Below are 14,814 nucleotides of genomic sequence, written 5' to 3'. Positions count from 1 at the left end.
CCTTGCGTATTTTCACTCTAAATGAACTGTTTTCATTCACGTGACTAGGCTAGCTTTAGGCAAAAAGTAGAAGAAAGACTGCCCGTATAAATGTTTCCCAGTTGATAAAAGTCACACTTGTTAAGTCGTTCTTCTATCAGCAACCTTATTACGACAAATTTTGAACAGCACATATGCCCACGTGCCTAATGCGTGCTTCAGTGCATTCTTGGAATATGAACAGCGTAATTTGTTCAAGTCCCAGAATAAAATTCTTCAAAAGATCCAAAGTATTGTTACCGTTCGATCTACTTTAATTGCGTAGCAGCTGCCTATTCTTCTTTGTTGCCACTCAGTATTTCCTTGAAGTGTCCGCGCCACTACTCTCGCCGAGATCGCTTCTCCAGTGAGTTGCAACAATAGGGTAGGTCACACACTACACCGTTTATTTAGGCCAAAATCGTAAAATAATGTTGTAAAGAACGCCAGCGCGTGCGCAAGCGGTACTGTCATTTGTACGCACAAGACACATTTCGTCGTTGTTCTCAATGCTCAGCGTCATACTACAGTTCACTCAGGGTCTCATTACAAACATTTGCATATCAAAATATTATAATTAACTCAGCACTTGGCTAAAAGGCAGTGGCCATATGATTTCTCTTCATTTTCGTGATATAATAATCTGTTCATGCCTGTCGCCACAAATGTGGGCAGATGTGCTAACACGGAGCTACTGAAATTTGCTCTGAGACCACTCTGATCTAATAACCATTTTTCGGCGTTAGTTACTTAATTGAAGCATAATATAGTTGAATGACAAGTTCGTGAAGTTATCAGAAATCGTAACAACGCCGAGAACTATGCCGAACCTAAGTTGACAAAGCGGAAGTATGAAATCAGTTCTTGAGTTAATCATTTAACAAGAACCAAAGAAAAGCGAGCTTTTAAACTGGCGCATGAATATGGGTCAGTCAATAATAAAGTCGGTCTCCCACTCATTCGTTGACTAAAATTACGTCATTTTGCAAAACGAAGGCGCTCTTACATGTATGCCAAGGTAACTTCATTCGGAAAATGTCAGTTCATTATGTGAAAATGGCCGCTTTTTGCGACGCACTCATCAGACCGTGAAAAAAGCTATGTGGCGTGCCTGGCACGGTTATTTGATTTTTAGTTATTGTACAGGTCCCTTCAGTGATACTAAGTAGTTGCACTACACACTTTCAAGCTGCCTCGCTGCCTAATTTGTTGGCCAGATTTCGACTGTGTGATTTAGTATAGGCCGAGAATAAGCCACGCTCCAATTAAGAACAACGTACGTTCTGTCCTACTGTGAAGTTCACCAGTAAATAATTATAAGCGAACGATGTAAATATTAGAGGAAAACGTATTATTCGATCTTACAGTGAGAAAGGAGGGGCATCAAACAAATGCAAGTATAGATTGGCTTTTGTATTATTCATTAAATTCAAGTGTCGTTCACCCTTTCTGGTAACGCATCAACTTAGGCATCGTCAGATTGTACGAATGCTATTGACCTTTTGCGACTTCGCTTTGTATCGTTGAGTATCTGTCGCAGTTAAGCGTATTCTTAACAAAATTTAACGTAACCTATTTTAACCACTGAAGCATCGGTTCACCTTCTATGTAATTTGTACATACTTGCATAGTATAAAGTGGACCCCTGAAATATTACGGCCAACAATTTTGGTCTGTGTACCCATATATTTCGGTCAAAATGTGGCACGACAGTGAGAAAATGAGAAGCGGGCAACCTAAACAATAATTTATTCAGTTTTCTAAACGGATAAAGATCAGAAGTGAAGATAATGAGAGATAACAATGAAATTTCACATCATTTTGCCTTTGCGAGCTGTTTGAGATGAACTGTAGGTGATTCTTTGTTTTTGCGGATGAGTGCTGGCGATGAATTTGTACAGTTGATGATGCTCTGTAAAGAAAAGAAAAGGAATTAGCTTGCTGCATCAAGGTAATGCTGATAGAATTACGGACGTTTAGTGGCACATTACAATAATTAAACTCTGACGAACATTTAGGTGGCAACGATAACCGAGAATACAGACTAAAATATTTTCCTAATGAGACCTTAAATGAATACATGATATGGCTGAAATGAACAATAATTGGGCTTAACAGGCGTTTTTAGCTGCAGTAACTAGAAACAACGGCATTAATATTACCGGGAAGAAATGTGTGAAAAATAAACTAAGTTCTTTCTTTATCTAAATGCACAGCGCATAACGCTTTGATGTGACAGCTATGTAAAAATGAAGTTGTTAAGAGCAAATTCCTAATTTCCGAGAGCTTTCTTAGAAGTATTCACAAATAGAAGTTCGTTTTAAAGTGATTTCTGTCTTTGGTGAACAAAAAAAGTAATGCAGTGGAACGAACTAAGTTTTGGATGGAGGATAGTTCTACATCGTTTAATTTCAGATTAATGACACGGGTTTCCTGGACATCAGTAAAGTTCGAACAAAAGCGGAGCGAATGCGCTTCTTGCGTGATATTCTCAGACCACCACCGAATATAAAAGTGAGCTCGCGAACCTCATTCATATTTATGCCTTTACGCCCATGAAATGAACCAAATCGAAGACCGCTTAACCGGGTGCTGCAATGCGCAAAGTGCCTCGAGTGCGAAAAAAGAAAGATATAATAAAAAGCCACAAGACGGAGTGCGAGCGGAACTGAATTAAACATGCCGAGGCACGCACAGCTACTGATAACTGTACAGAAAAATTGAATGCGCTCAGACTTACAGAATACAAATTGAGGAAGTTTCAAGCCTTAAATAATCGAACAGATCAGAGAGAAAGAAACAAACGAAATAGAACGAACTCCACCTAGCGAGTGACGTGGCCGAGTACTCACATGGATCGAGATCTGAACGTCGTTCACGAGTGGACTCCCTGGATAATCCTCTTAGTCAAGTAGTAGGTGGAAGAGGATTCAAAAGGAGAAGCCTGTTGCCTCAGCCTTCCTGCAGTTGACCGCACTATCCTGGCTTGGTTGTAAGGATCCGCGACGATAGCAGCATAAGGTAGTGCGTAGGGCGAATGGTGGAAGGTTTGGTACTGTCCTGGCTGAGCCACCTGGTACGTAGTTGGGTCCAAGGGCGTGTACTGCTGGTACAAGGCTCCTGGGTAAGGAGAAGCTGCGACAGCCTGAAGCTGAGGTGGTGCAGCGGCGACCACCGGTGGCTGCACCTGAAGTGTTGATTGAGGAGCGGCTGCTGGTGCGGCGGCGACGACGTTGTGTTGCGCCTGAAGCTGCGGCTGCACTTGCGCGGTAGGCTGCGCCGTGGCTTGAAGCTGGGGCTGCGAGAACACTCGTTGCACCGTTGGCGCTGGCCTCAAAGTTTGGGTGGGAACGGCAGGAGGTCTGGATTGAAGTCCGACATTTCGCACTGGCTGCACGGGCACGGATGCTGCGAGCTGTCGGTTGTAAACCACTTGTCCCGGTGGCACAGCAACCAGAGGTGACGTAGCCAATTTGTGCGATTCTGTCATCGATTTAGCAGGCGCCTTCTTGAGGGCGCTGGCGTCAGTGTGCGAGTGCGAAGCCTTCGAGTGATGGCGAGTCGATGGTCTTGGCAGAGGAGGAAGGGCCGGCTTGATGTGCTCCACAGGGAAGGTCGGTCGGAACTCGATAGTCGCCGTGGAGGTGGCCTTTCGGGAAACGACCGGCTTCGGCCGAGCGGTCCCTTGAGAAGCAACGATCTGGATGTCAGGCGACTCCTCACCAGTCTTTTCGGGTATGCCACCAAGCGGCGGTAGTTCGATGCTGTCTGGAATTCTCAGCACATGCTTGGTAGGCGGTGCGTCCGGTGAAAATGCCGGCTTGAAGCTTCCTGGGCGCTTCCTGTAAATGACGTTCTTGAGGATGTGCTTGCTTGGGGTACCCCCTTCAGGTTCCTGGACAGTGAATCCGACGACGGGAGCAAAACTGCTTGTCGGAGCTGAAGGTGGCTGTGCTGGTGAATCGGTGTCCTTGTCAAAGTCTACTAGAACGGCGGTTACTGACCCGGAGCCAACAGCCTGTCTCCTGTGGCGCCTATGGAAGAAAGGGTTGAACAGAGTGGTTGTATCAAACAACGAAGCAACGCCGTATTCACCCTCAGGCTTCTTGTAGGATACTCCTTTAGGATGATCCGCAAGAGTTCTCAGGGCTTCTTCTGGCGAGTTTGGTGCATCCTCACGGACAGGGTACTTTCGACTGACCTTAGCTTCTAATTTCTTGTGATTCTCGGTGTCCTTACTAAAAGGAGGGTTCACGCTATCAAAAATAGAGCCGACGCCATATCCTCCCTCGGGTTTTTTAAACGAAATACCCTTGCGCGGATTCTTCTTGATTGCTTCCTTTGCGAGCCTGTACATACTTTCACGATCATACTCAACGTGTTTGGTATGCCTAGGCAAAACACCTGCACCGGTAAGCTCTCTCACGGCCGTTCTCAGATCTTCCTCGTAGTGATGGCGCACGTCACGACTTTCATCAGCAGATCGTTTCTGTATGCGAACAAGGCGACCGGGAGAACCACCGCTGACTCCTCTTTCGACGTAAAGGCTTCCGAGGCCGAGCACATCTGTCAGCCTTCCATTACCATTCGCAGCCACTGTGGCTCCCGGAGGAATGGAAATGCGTCCATTTTGTACCACGGAACCGATGCCATATGCGCCTTCTGGTGCTTTGTAAGAACGTCCAATAGGAAGGTTCAGGTTGACCACTGGGCTGGAGCTAACTGGTGCGTTTGGCAATGGCGGCGCTCTGATAATATTTGCAGCGGGAACTTGACCTGCACGGAGAAAAGGCATTTCACTTAGTCACCATGCCTAAACCAATGACGCCGTGATAACAATTGCGATTGCCGAAGTTCGATTTTTTTCAAACCACTTAGTTATCGCAAACTCGCCTCATATCATTCAGGGGTAGCGCCCTCTTGTTAGAGCACTCGGGCTCAGTGAACCGAGCCAAGGAAAGTACATAGCCACTAACAGACCTACCTGTTTGAATTCCATTGAGTCCCGGGCCATATGGGACGTACTGTTGTCCTCGGACACAGATAAACAGGGCTAGCAGTACGGATGCCAATTGCTGAAACGAGCAGGAAACAACGTGCCGCTATTAATCCAGGCTGGTGCATTCCTCGGATGTGCAGATGTCACATCTAGAAAACCTCAGCGGTCGCCATGACCGCACTTGGCAAGCCGCTGAAGTTAACCGCTTACCTGCTGCGCCTTCATGTCGAATGTGGCAAGGTGTTCACCCTCGTCGCTCGCTTTTATAACGGGCGTGATCGGGTGACCAATCCCGATGCGCGAGCGAGCGCCTCCGTCGCACGAAACGAGTCCCGCTCGAGATTACTGCCGAGGTGAAAGTGTATTTCTCGGTTGCAAAAGATCCGTATGGGCGCCCCCTCCTTTCTGCGCTCATCGACTTAACGTGAACGGGGTTTACAGAGCCCTCGAGCTCTGAAGGAAAGAGAGAGAGTGCGTTACGGAGAACACGGTACAGAAAGCTCGGCTGTATCAGCGTAGACCATCTCAGGAGACGCGTTCCGCATTCTCAATCACGCGCCGCTAGCCAGACTGCCACGAGTCGACGTCCGGCCCGAAGACGGCAAGGTTATGGCATCAGACGTGCGCACGGCCTGCCTGCCGGCTCTCTTGCGTCGTCGCAAGACCGCAATGAATAAAGACCCACCCGTTAGCTTCCTGTGTTTAGGCGCCATCTGTATCTGCCTTCGCGAATTACAACGGCTACTTCGTTTTTTTTTTCGTTTTTTTTTTGAGCTTTGTAATTACTGAACGACATAAGAAGGAAAAGTTGGCCAGCCGAATCTCTCCTTCGCACCTGGCACTTGCCTCCGGAGAGTTCGCACAAAGTTTACTTTGTTTGATATTTCGAGGATAACGGAAGCTGACAGAGCATGCGAAGTTCCGGTGGTGTGTACAGCGAGGCGTTCGGCCAAGCCAAGGCGTTAAAGAAGAGAATGAGTTGGCTGTGCGGGGTGTGCACTGCGCCAAGGGCGTCGCTAATATATAGCACAGAATGGCAATTGCACACTTGCTTGCTCTCGCTTCCTGTAGAAAACGTCGGTGGTTCTACCGCGCCCCGCGGCAGTCTTTTCCAACCAGACAACAAGCAAGTGATCAAGGTCAAGGCGGTCAGAACGCAACCCATAAACAAAGCGACCTAGGAGGGGGGCACGCGTATGAGCTCAGTTATCGGTCCAAATTTCTGTGTGCTGTGACGTCAAAGCAAGCGCGTGACACGCATGGAAAGTGACTCGTCACAGTCGAGTAATTCAATATCGCTGACTGCTCCAGGGCAACGGGCGATTGCTCCACATTGGAGACAGCGCAAGATGACATGCCGGGCCGATACGCTCTAATACTCTAATGAGAGGCGGGAGGAGGACGCGTGCACGAGCGGAGAGGGGACGGGGCGGTGGGTGGCGACATTGTGTCCTTGATGTATTTCCGGAAAATCGAAAGGTTTACGGTACGAAGGTGAGGGCACAGGGTGTGTTCGCTTTCAAGGGCCGCGAGGGTGTTGCTATTTGGTAACAGCTAGCAGGCGGTGTGCAGAAGAGAAATCCTGCTTAGTAACGATATCTGTAAGTGCGCTTTAGAGAACACACGGCTTTGGGAGCTTCGTTTCTCACAACAGCGCACGAACAACCGGATGCTTGAAGAGGATGGCGTGTGGCGTTGCGTCATGTGTATATCTAACCTTCTTGCGAATGAGACGCGCAGTTTGCGAAGAGCAACCTAAATCCTGAACTTGTTGACTTTTATTGACGCTTATATCCTGCCGGTCGCATGCTATAAAATCGAAATGAGAAAGAATCAACTGCGCAGTTCACTAAGTGGTTCTAAACTTGGCGACGGTAAGCTTTTTGTAGGGCTTACATCCGCGAAAATAACACGTGTTGAAGAAAGTAAATCTTAGAGATAACAAATAGGTTCAAAGCAGAAGCTTGTATGCTGGCTATCTACGTACGGCACACTATAGCTTTTTATGCACGGATGTTCACATTGGCAACAACAAAGAATTCATAGTGGCAAAACAGTAACTTGATTGGGCAGACAACTAGGAGAAGAAATATAAATATACGTAAATGACCCAACTATTATCATAGTTGTACAATGTTGAGGTTCATCTTGCGGCTCAAATTTTCATCCCTTGTCCTCTCTCGAGTTGCAGGGCCACGTATAGTTTTGCTCGTAACAAAGCTTTGTCTGATACCCTGATACAAAGAGTGAAGGTTGAGTCTGCACGCTCATTTGGACAATCACCGAATGTCCGCATTGGCTTATCCCGTAAACAACCCAAGAGTATATTATATAACGAAGAGGGAGGGGGGTATTACTCAATATTGCGTCTATGGTAATGGGCAGTCAGCGATGTGCATTGTTTCAGCGTTCCAGACACATAGCTGGTGTCTTCATACTTCCGCTACGATGTAGTCTGGCTGAGTACTTTTCATCGTACGCCATGAGAAAAGGTGAATTCACAATGCACCAAGTGCAGTAAGAAACATGAGTCAACTTTCAGCCTCTCCTCTGGCCTCGTAAAGAGAGAACAGCATGGTCTATAAAGTCAGCTTTGCATAAACAGGGAGAGCCGAGGCGGCAAGACTACTATGGTGTCAGCGACGCATCATCATGTGCACGACCGGCAAGTTAACGCCTCCAGGAGCACTCCAGAATGTTTCCACTCCTCCGCGTCTAGATGACATGGCAATGTTCCCGGCCCTTGAACTTTGTCGAGGTCCAGCCCTCGCCAACGGCGTCTGCACTGGGAAACACAGCTCTGCAGTCTGAGGCATCATTTAAATAACGATCGGCTGCCAGGAAGCCTCTGCAGGAAACATTCAGTCGAAGGAATCTCGAAAGCAAACGCTCTCGGCTCGCGTCACTTGTAGAAGCTGCTCGCTCGTTCTTTACTGCTTCATTTTCCCCGGTGACGCAGGTTATATTTACTGTAATTGACTTCATCTCGCATCTACTTGCGCAATGTCTGTAGCCACCTCCGGAATGACACTGTCTCTGAGCGTATGCATTCGGGACAAATGCCACAATATGTCAATGTGAAATATGCGGACTTCACCGTCTCCTTTCTGACTTCTGGCAGTTGGGGAACAAGCATCTCTTTCCTGCAAGCGCCATTTCAGTGTCCTGAGTGCTCACAAGCACACACCTCTCTGGCTGCAAGGAAACCGCCCACGAAGGCACGAACAACCAAGGCCCCTGTAGGGGCCATCTGCGACCCCCTCTGACTGATGTTGAAGACGTATCACTTCAAAAAAGACAGGAACAAACAACACCTCACACAGTCGGACGAAGAGTACGGACAATACTGACAAGAGTCTGGTCCTGTGGTTGACAAAAATTCCATGCACAGCTTTTGAGCGTCATATCAAGTCGAAGCGCGACCTTTCTAAAACCAGATAGTTAAGTTTTTGGCACTTACTCACTGGCACACAGCGGCAACTGCGTAATAAAAAATAAATTCCCACATACAACTTTCAATACGTCGACTCAGAGAAAAGAGAGAGAGAGAGAGAGTGAGAGAGAGATAAATGGTGTGGGAAATTCAGGGAGGTTAACCGGAAGAGATTCTGGTTTGCTACTCTGCACTGGGCGAAGGTTAAGGGTAAATGAATCATGGAAATAATAGCAGGGAGAAAAAGAAAAAGCACGCAAAAAATAGAGCAGGTAGGGAACGTCCGTGAGAACTATAGTCTCTCTATTAGGCCACTCGACACCACAAATTTCAAGAGTGTCTCGACTAAGATATGTTTTAAGGCACAGAGACGTTTTAATTCCAACATGTGGACTGACTTTCAACATTAAAAAAAATATTTTTGTGTGTGAGAATTCACTTGTGTGAGTTTGATCCAAAACGGCCTCCGTCTCCCTGTGCCTGTTCCTCTAAGCAGTACTGCATGTCGGCAAGAGGGCAGAATTTACTTTGATCACATTAAAGCGGTATTTCTGAGACACCGCGTGGTGGTCACATAGCTTGACCACAATGCATTTGTGGACAATTACATGCAACGTGTCAAATAGCCCCATTGAGCATTGCTATCATTCTGCCTTGGGTTGAAAGGTGTTCGGTGTTGTCATTTGGTAGCAAGGGCCTCTTGTGGGTCCTACTCATCGCTCCTTTCGTGGTTTGCAAGTGGGCTAGTTAGTACGAATTCATAGCTGTGTTTGGCCCGAACGAGAAATGACAAACGAAATTTGCGCAAGTGCATGCCCCTTTTTAAAAATCTTTTCCTTGATTCCTGTTTGCACAAAAATTGCTGTGGAACTCCTATCGCGAAGGCCGCCATGTGATAAACTTGGGAACGCGATCTAAGCTCTGTCAAGTATAACTAAGGCCAACAAAGTGTGGTCTCATATGCCATCTACGCATCCCGATCATCGCTTATCCGATAATTTCGGTTAGCCTAAATGCTATTTTAGTGCACGTAAACATTTGCAATGCATTCTCTAGCAAGCGCCAATGAACGTCAAGTATAGCGAAAGTTCCAGTTTCTGGCTGAGCAAGCCTGTCTAACAACAAGACGAGAGCCACCGTCAACCCCACCAACAACAGCAGCAAGAAACCTTGGATGGCCACTGCGTCTGCTTATTCGATTATGTTGTAACGAAGTTCAGCACGCGAGCCACAAGGCAAAGCCAAGCGTTCGGTAGGAGAGCTGTAGCCGCGTCAACTTGTCAAGAAAGCGGGGCAGTCAGCCGCTGCTAAGTGCTTACGCGCCCCGCGCGCGGTGCATACGACAGCGCTTGCTGTTGACAGCGCGTCGAAAACGCCGACGACAACGCGGCGCCTTTTAGTGTAGGACTTCCGACTTGGGAAGAGCCTGGCGGCTTATAAGCCATCGAGACATTTAATGCGTTCCTGGGCCCCCAAAGTGGCGCCTCTCTTGTCTGTGCGTAGACCCTTGTCAGCCTTCTAGAGAAGACTCCCGCAAGATTCTTCGCTAACTTTATTTTTCTTGCTTTGGCTTCGAATATTCTGAGCGTGATTGCGCCCTTTAATGCCAGTTACACCCCGCTCGAGCTCCACGTGTCTAACAAAAACATACACGAGCGCTGACACGTCTGAAGAAAAGACTGTCTGAGTAATATTTCTTTTCTCTCCTGTGCTTCAGATTGAATAGTCGCGTTTTCTCAACTTAAACCCTAACCGACGGGTTCTAGATGTGCACTCTAGAATCTTGGGACGACGAGAACTACATTCGCTCATCGAAGAGGTGGAGAAGAACGCTTTGCGGTAGCAATATCTCTGCCACCGGAAGAGCACCTTCGACCACCACGGTACCCTTCTACTTTTACCAATGAAGGCGTACGCATGATTCTAGGCCAAACAGAAATACGTCAGCCCTTGACCGTATACGAACCGATATGCGAAAGCTTTCCGCCATGCTGAGACCGCCGCCAAGCGAACATAGCCTGGTCACCATTGCAGAGGTCTTATCGTCAAGCCTGGAGGAAGATTCGCTGGAAATAGGAAAAAAAAAAGGACATTAATATGTGACGTCCGTGCGGACGTCCCGCAGAAAGTCCGCGACAAAGAAAGAAGATACCGAGGGCATAATTTAATCAGAATGGGGAGGATACGGCTCGCACTCGTGATGTAATGCAAAGACAAAACGCCGGAAGCCTCGTATGATTGAGGAAAGGCCTCTGCGCTTCCTGTGAGCGCCGGGCGCACATAAGCCTCTTGTTTCAGCGGCGAGTCGTTTATCCCGCTCATTGTCGGGCTCGACTCCAGACATCTCCCCCCACCCCCCCTTATTTTTCTGTTCTTTTTCTTCTGTTCCGAAAAGGGACTCAGCTATGCAGGGACGAAAGTGTATACGGGAAAGAAGGGACAACGGCACTGCCGAGCTCAAATACGCGGTGTTCCTTCGTTACTCCCACGTGTCTGTGCTCACTGCAACCCGAGCATGAGGCGGCGGCTCTTTCAGATGGCTGGCAGCGGCGCAAGCAGGACACTGCTGCTACGCATTATCTCGCGAGCCCGGTACGTGCCCTGAAAGTGAAAAAGAAGGCGCTCACACGACGGCCACACCGAGCGATGCTTTGCTCTCCACACGGAATTCCCCTCCGGGCTTTGCACGGGAGCCTCTTCTTGAAGGGCGCTACTGGGAACACCGGCCCAGAATTTCTAATTCATGCCAGGATCGGCTGTTGTACGGCCGCGTGGAGGCAATGATACGAAACACTAGTGCAACTCAAGAACCATTCCTTATTTCTCTACTAGATTGCTATGACGATCACCGTAGGGACTGGGAAAGAGTTGCGAAGTAAATAAGTCACGAACATCAAGCTTTGGTTAGGCTGAAAGAGATTAGAAGAAATGAGCGTGTCCATTGGCCCTCATCTGAGACATCGCGGGAAATTGAAAAGGGCGATGGGAAGAAATAAATGAAAATAAACTTGGTGGAACAAGGACACATGAAACATGAAACATCGGGAAAGGCATGAAGGAGGGGAGAATAGAAAGTGCCAGACAATAGCAGACAGAAAGGCAAGAAGGAGTGGTATTTAGGTGTGCATCTTGTAGCTGTTGTTGTTTGTGAGAGTAAGCTGCTTAGTTTGGGCACGTGTCGGCGAAGAATCGGGCCGCGCGTCGGCTGACAAATGATAGGACGCCGCGGTCTGACGGCTGAGTGACGTTCTCTCGCTGTTTCAGTTCGTCTGGGTGGAAAGCGGTGACTCGCTCTGTTCGGAGTAACTTGGAGAAAACTTTGTGGCTTCGATAAAAGCTTAGAGACGTCCGCGAGGGATACACGAAAATAAAGGCATAGCGTACTTTACCCGATTCGCCTAACTCACGCACTGGTTAAGAGTGTGTAAGCGCGATATGAAACTTTGTACTTCGCAGTTACCACTACACTTTTACGGTTGAACCACTTAGCGGACCATAGGGGGCGGTTCGAGATTACGGTGAATTTGTTTTATTTCTCTCTATTTTGCGGGGAGGATGTGCAGTCTTAGTGGACAATTGACTCGTTCCTATAATAACTTCAGGCGATGAAAAAGCTCGATTTACTTTAAAACTACCGTTTCTAATTTCCCTGAGGTCGGTAGAAGGGTAGGTAAGAAAAGAGGGGAGGGAGGGGGGGGGGGGCTGGTCGGGGAGGAGGGGGCTGTTGCTTAGAGGGGACAGACGCAGTCCAAATTTTTAAAGCTAAGGAAGATCACTGGGTTGCATGCATTGTTGCATAGGACACCGAATGGTATGCATGCCACCGGAAACACATGTAAATATACGTTCCCTGCAAATATTAAGCCACGTGCGATAATATTGCATTGTGGTTTAAGTATCACTGATTGTCGAATACCGGAAATCAAATCTTTATATTCCACCCACTTGGTGATGAGGTCCCTGAATTTTTTGTTGATGAGGTCCCTCAAGTTGAAAATAATAAGATAGCCCCTTACTCTCCAGGGAACTGGGTCTATACAAGCTTTCCGACAATTAAATATTCAGATAAATACCTGCTAATCTCATTTTTGAGGCCCCTCACTAGGTTGCATAGGACTGCAGCATTTGCATGCACGTAGAATATGTTAACCGTGAGAGCGCTACAGTACGCACTATAGGACTGAATAAGAAACACTATTCCAAATTAACGTACATTTTACGTGTTTCAATTCCTTTATATTTTTTTCACGTTGCCACATATCAATCTATCAATCATTCTTTATTTACTCGTAAACTAATACAAGCATTGGTGTACTTATTCAGGCGGAGGTCCCATAGCACATGGTTAGAACTCAAGTGGAGATATATACAAAAAAAAAAATGACAACAAAACATCACTACGTAGTTAGTTGTAACAACGGAAACACAGAAAATATACATGAGTAATATACATCATAAGAATATAAACACAGTGAATAATACAAAAGTAAGCAAAAGAATAAAAATAAACAAGCAATAAAAAACAAGTACAAAATATCGCAATGTAAGATAAGTTTGCACAATATTTAAGAGTAAATAATAAATAGAAAAAGCTGCTTTTTAAACGCTCCTAAAGATAACAATTACTTAGTACTTAATAATACGTTATTCCAAAACCGAACTGCCGCAAAACAGTATGTTTGTCATAGTTAGTTCGTACATATGATAGTAAAAACTTGTTCGAGGCAAACCTAGTCGGGTTAGAGTGGAACAAATGTAATGTTTGCAGCACGTCGCCTGCTATGGTGACATTTATAGATTTGTAAACAGGAATTCCTAGACAATATTTGAACAAGTTGCACATTGATAATACACCATGTTGTTTAAGTACCGCAGATGCGCTGGTGAACGGTGAGCTGAATGTTAGAATGCGAATGGCTTGGCTTTGAAGGCGCTGGAGCGGAAGTATGAGAGATGGATAGGTATTTGTCCACGACGTGATAAAGTAGGTAACATGACTGTGAATGAACGCGTAGTACATGTTAAATAAGATAGACAAATTGAAATGTGGTGGGACTTTATTTAATATTCTTACACCGTGAGCTATCCTCGGTTTTATATAAGAAAGGGGATGAGAATATCTGAGATAGGCATGAAGAACAACTCCCAGACATGTGCACTAGGGATTACTGAGGAGGCAGGGGCAATTAATACTAATGACAAGAGTAGATGAATGAGGGGTCTGACTAGAGAGGAAGACAATGAACTGTTTTTAATTTGCGTTAATAATTATGCCATTAGCTTTGCACCAGTCGGGAATATTCATGAGATCAGTGGTCAGCTTGCTAGTAAACGTATCTATCTAGCTTGCTAGTAAACGTATCGATGGACCTGCCACTTGTAACTTTAGCTGTACCATCTGAATACAAGAAAGGTTGGCTGTATGTTAAGTTCGCAGTCGGGTCATTAATATAAATTAGGAATAAAAGGGGGCCGAATATGAGACCTCGAGGGACGCCTTTTTCAGTGAATTTAAGAATGGAAAGAATGTTAGAAACAGAAAACTTGCTGTCTTTTAGATAAATAGCTTGTAATCAGTTGTTGCGCATTCCCTGCCACGCCAATTGAATCAAGTTTGGCTATCAGTATATAATGAACTATGGAATCAAAGACCTTAGAAAGGTCAATAAAGAGGGCACCAGCGAAACATCCTCAGTCGATAGGACATGATTAATATAACCATTAAATGAGAGTAGTGCAAGATCTGTCGAAAAACCTACGCGAAAACCGAATTATTAGTGAGTAAGATACCAAACTTAGTTAAATATTTAGTTGGTCGCTTCTGGATACATTTCTCTATAACTTTTCTGCAATAAGTCGAAAGTTAGACATTGAAGCTGAAATGCGCCATTTTGAACACTGGGATAATCTTGGCCCTTTTCTGCTGTGAATGAAAGCTGCCCATTTTAAACACGAAGTTAATTATATGAGGAAGTGGAAGAGAGATGAAGTGCGAGGTGCATTTGAGGTGAACAGGTTGAATATTACGAAGTGCAGCACCTGTCATATTTAAGTGATGAATAATTTTTTGCTGATTAATCTGGGGGCCTGTTCGAAATAGGTTAAAACAATTGAATGCTTTTTCTAGATGTTTGCTCGTAGTTATGAGACAAAAAAGGGGCTTCTAGCGCAGAAAAATTTGTTTAACGCATTTGCAATATGTCGGTTCTTATACACGCCGTCAGACGACCGTAATTCAGTGATAGCCTGAACAACAATTGATTTGTTTATATTGAATTAATTATTTTCCACTGTTCCTTGTTGCTATTACCCGCATTAAGTATCTTATTAGTATAATAACTAATACAGCGTCGGCTACTGCGTG

General features: G+C 46.0%; 1 protein-coding gene across 1 annotated transcript; it reads right to left on the bottom strand.

Moving 5' to 3' along the window:
• Positions 1-1,752: 1,752 nt before the first annotated feature.
• On the bottom strand, positions 1,753-5,375 carry LOC119460641 (uncharacterized). The gene is made up of 4 exons (XM_037721673.2): positions 5,228-5,375; positions 5,003-5,093; positions 2,871-4,794; positions 1,753-1,930 (listed from the first exon to the last, which is right to left on the bottom strand). Exons 1-3 carry the CDS (start codon positions 5,240-5,242, stop codon positions 2,894-2,896), a joined length of 2,007 nt encoding a protein of 668 aa, XP_037577601.1. The 5' UTR covers positions 5,243-5,375; the 3' UTR covers positions 1,753-1,930; positions 2,871-2,893.
• Between the last annotated feature and the right edge of the window lie 9,439 nt (positions 5,376-14,814).

This window comes from Dermacentor silvarum, chromosome 8 (genome assembly GCF_013339745.2).
Source record: "Dermacentor silvarum isolate Dsil-2018 chromosome 8, BIME_Dsil_1.4, whole genome shotgun sequence".
Classification (NCBI taxonomy): Eukaryota; Metazoa; Arthropoda; class Arachnida; order Ixodida; family Ixodidae; genus Dermacentor; species Dermacentor silvarum.
Note: the sequence above shows the minus strand (reverse complement) of the source record. Positions and strands in the feature narration are given on the sequence as shown.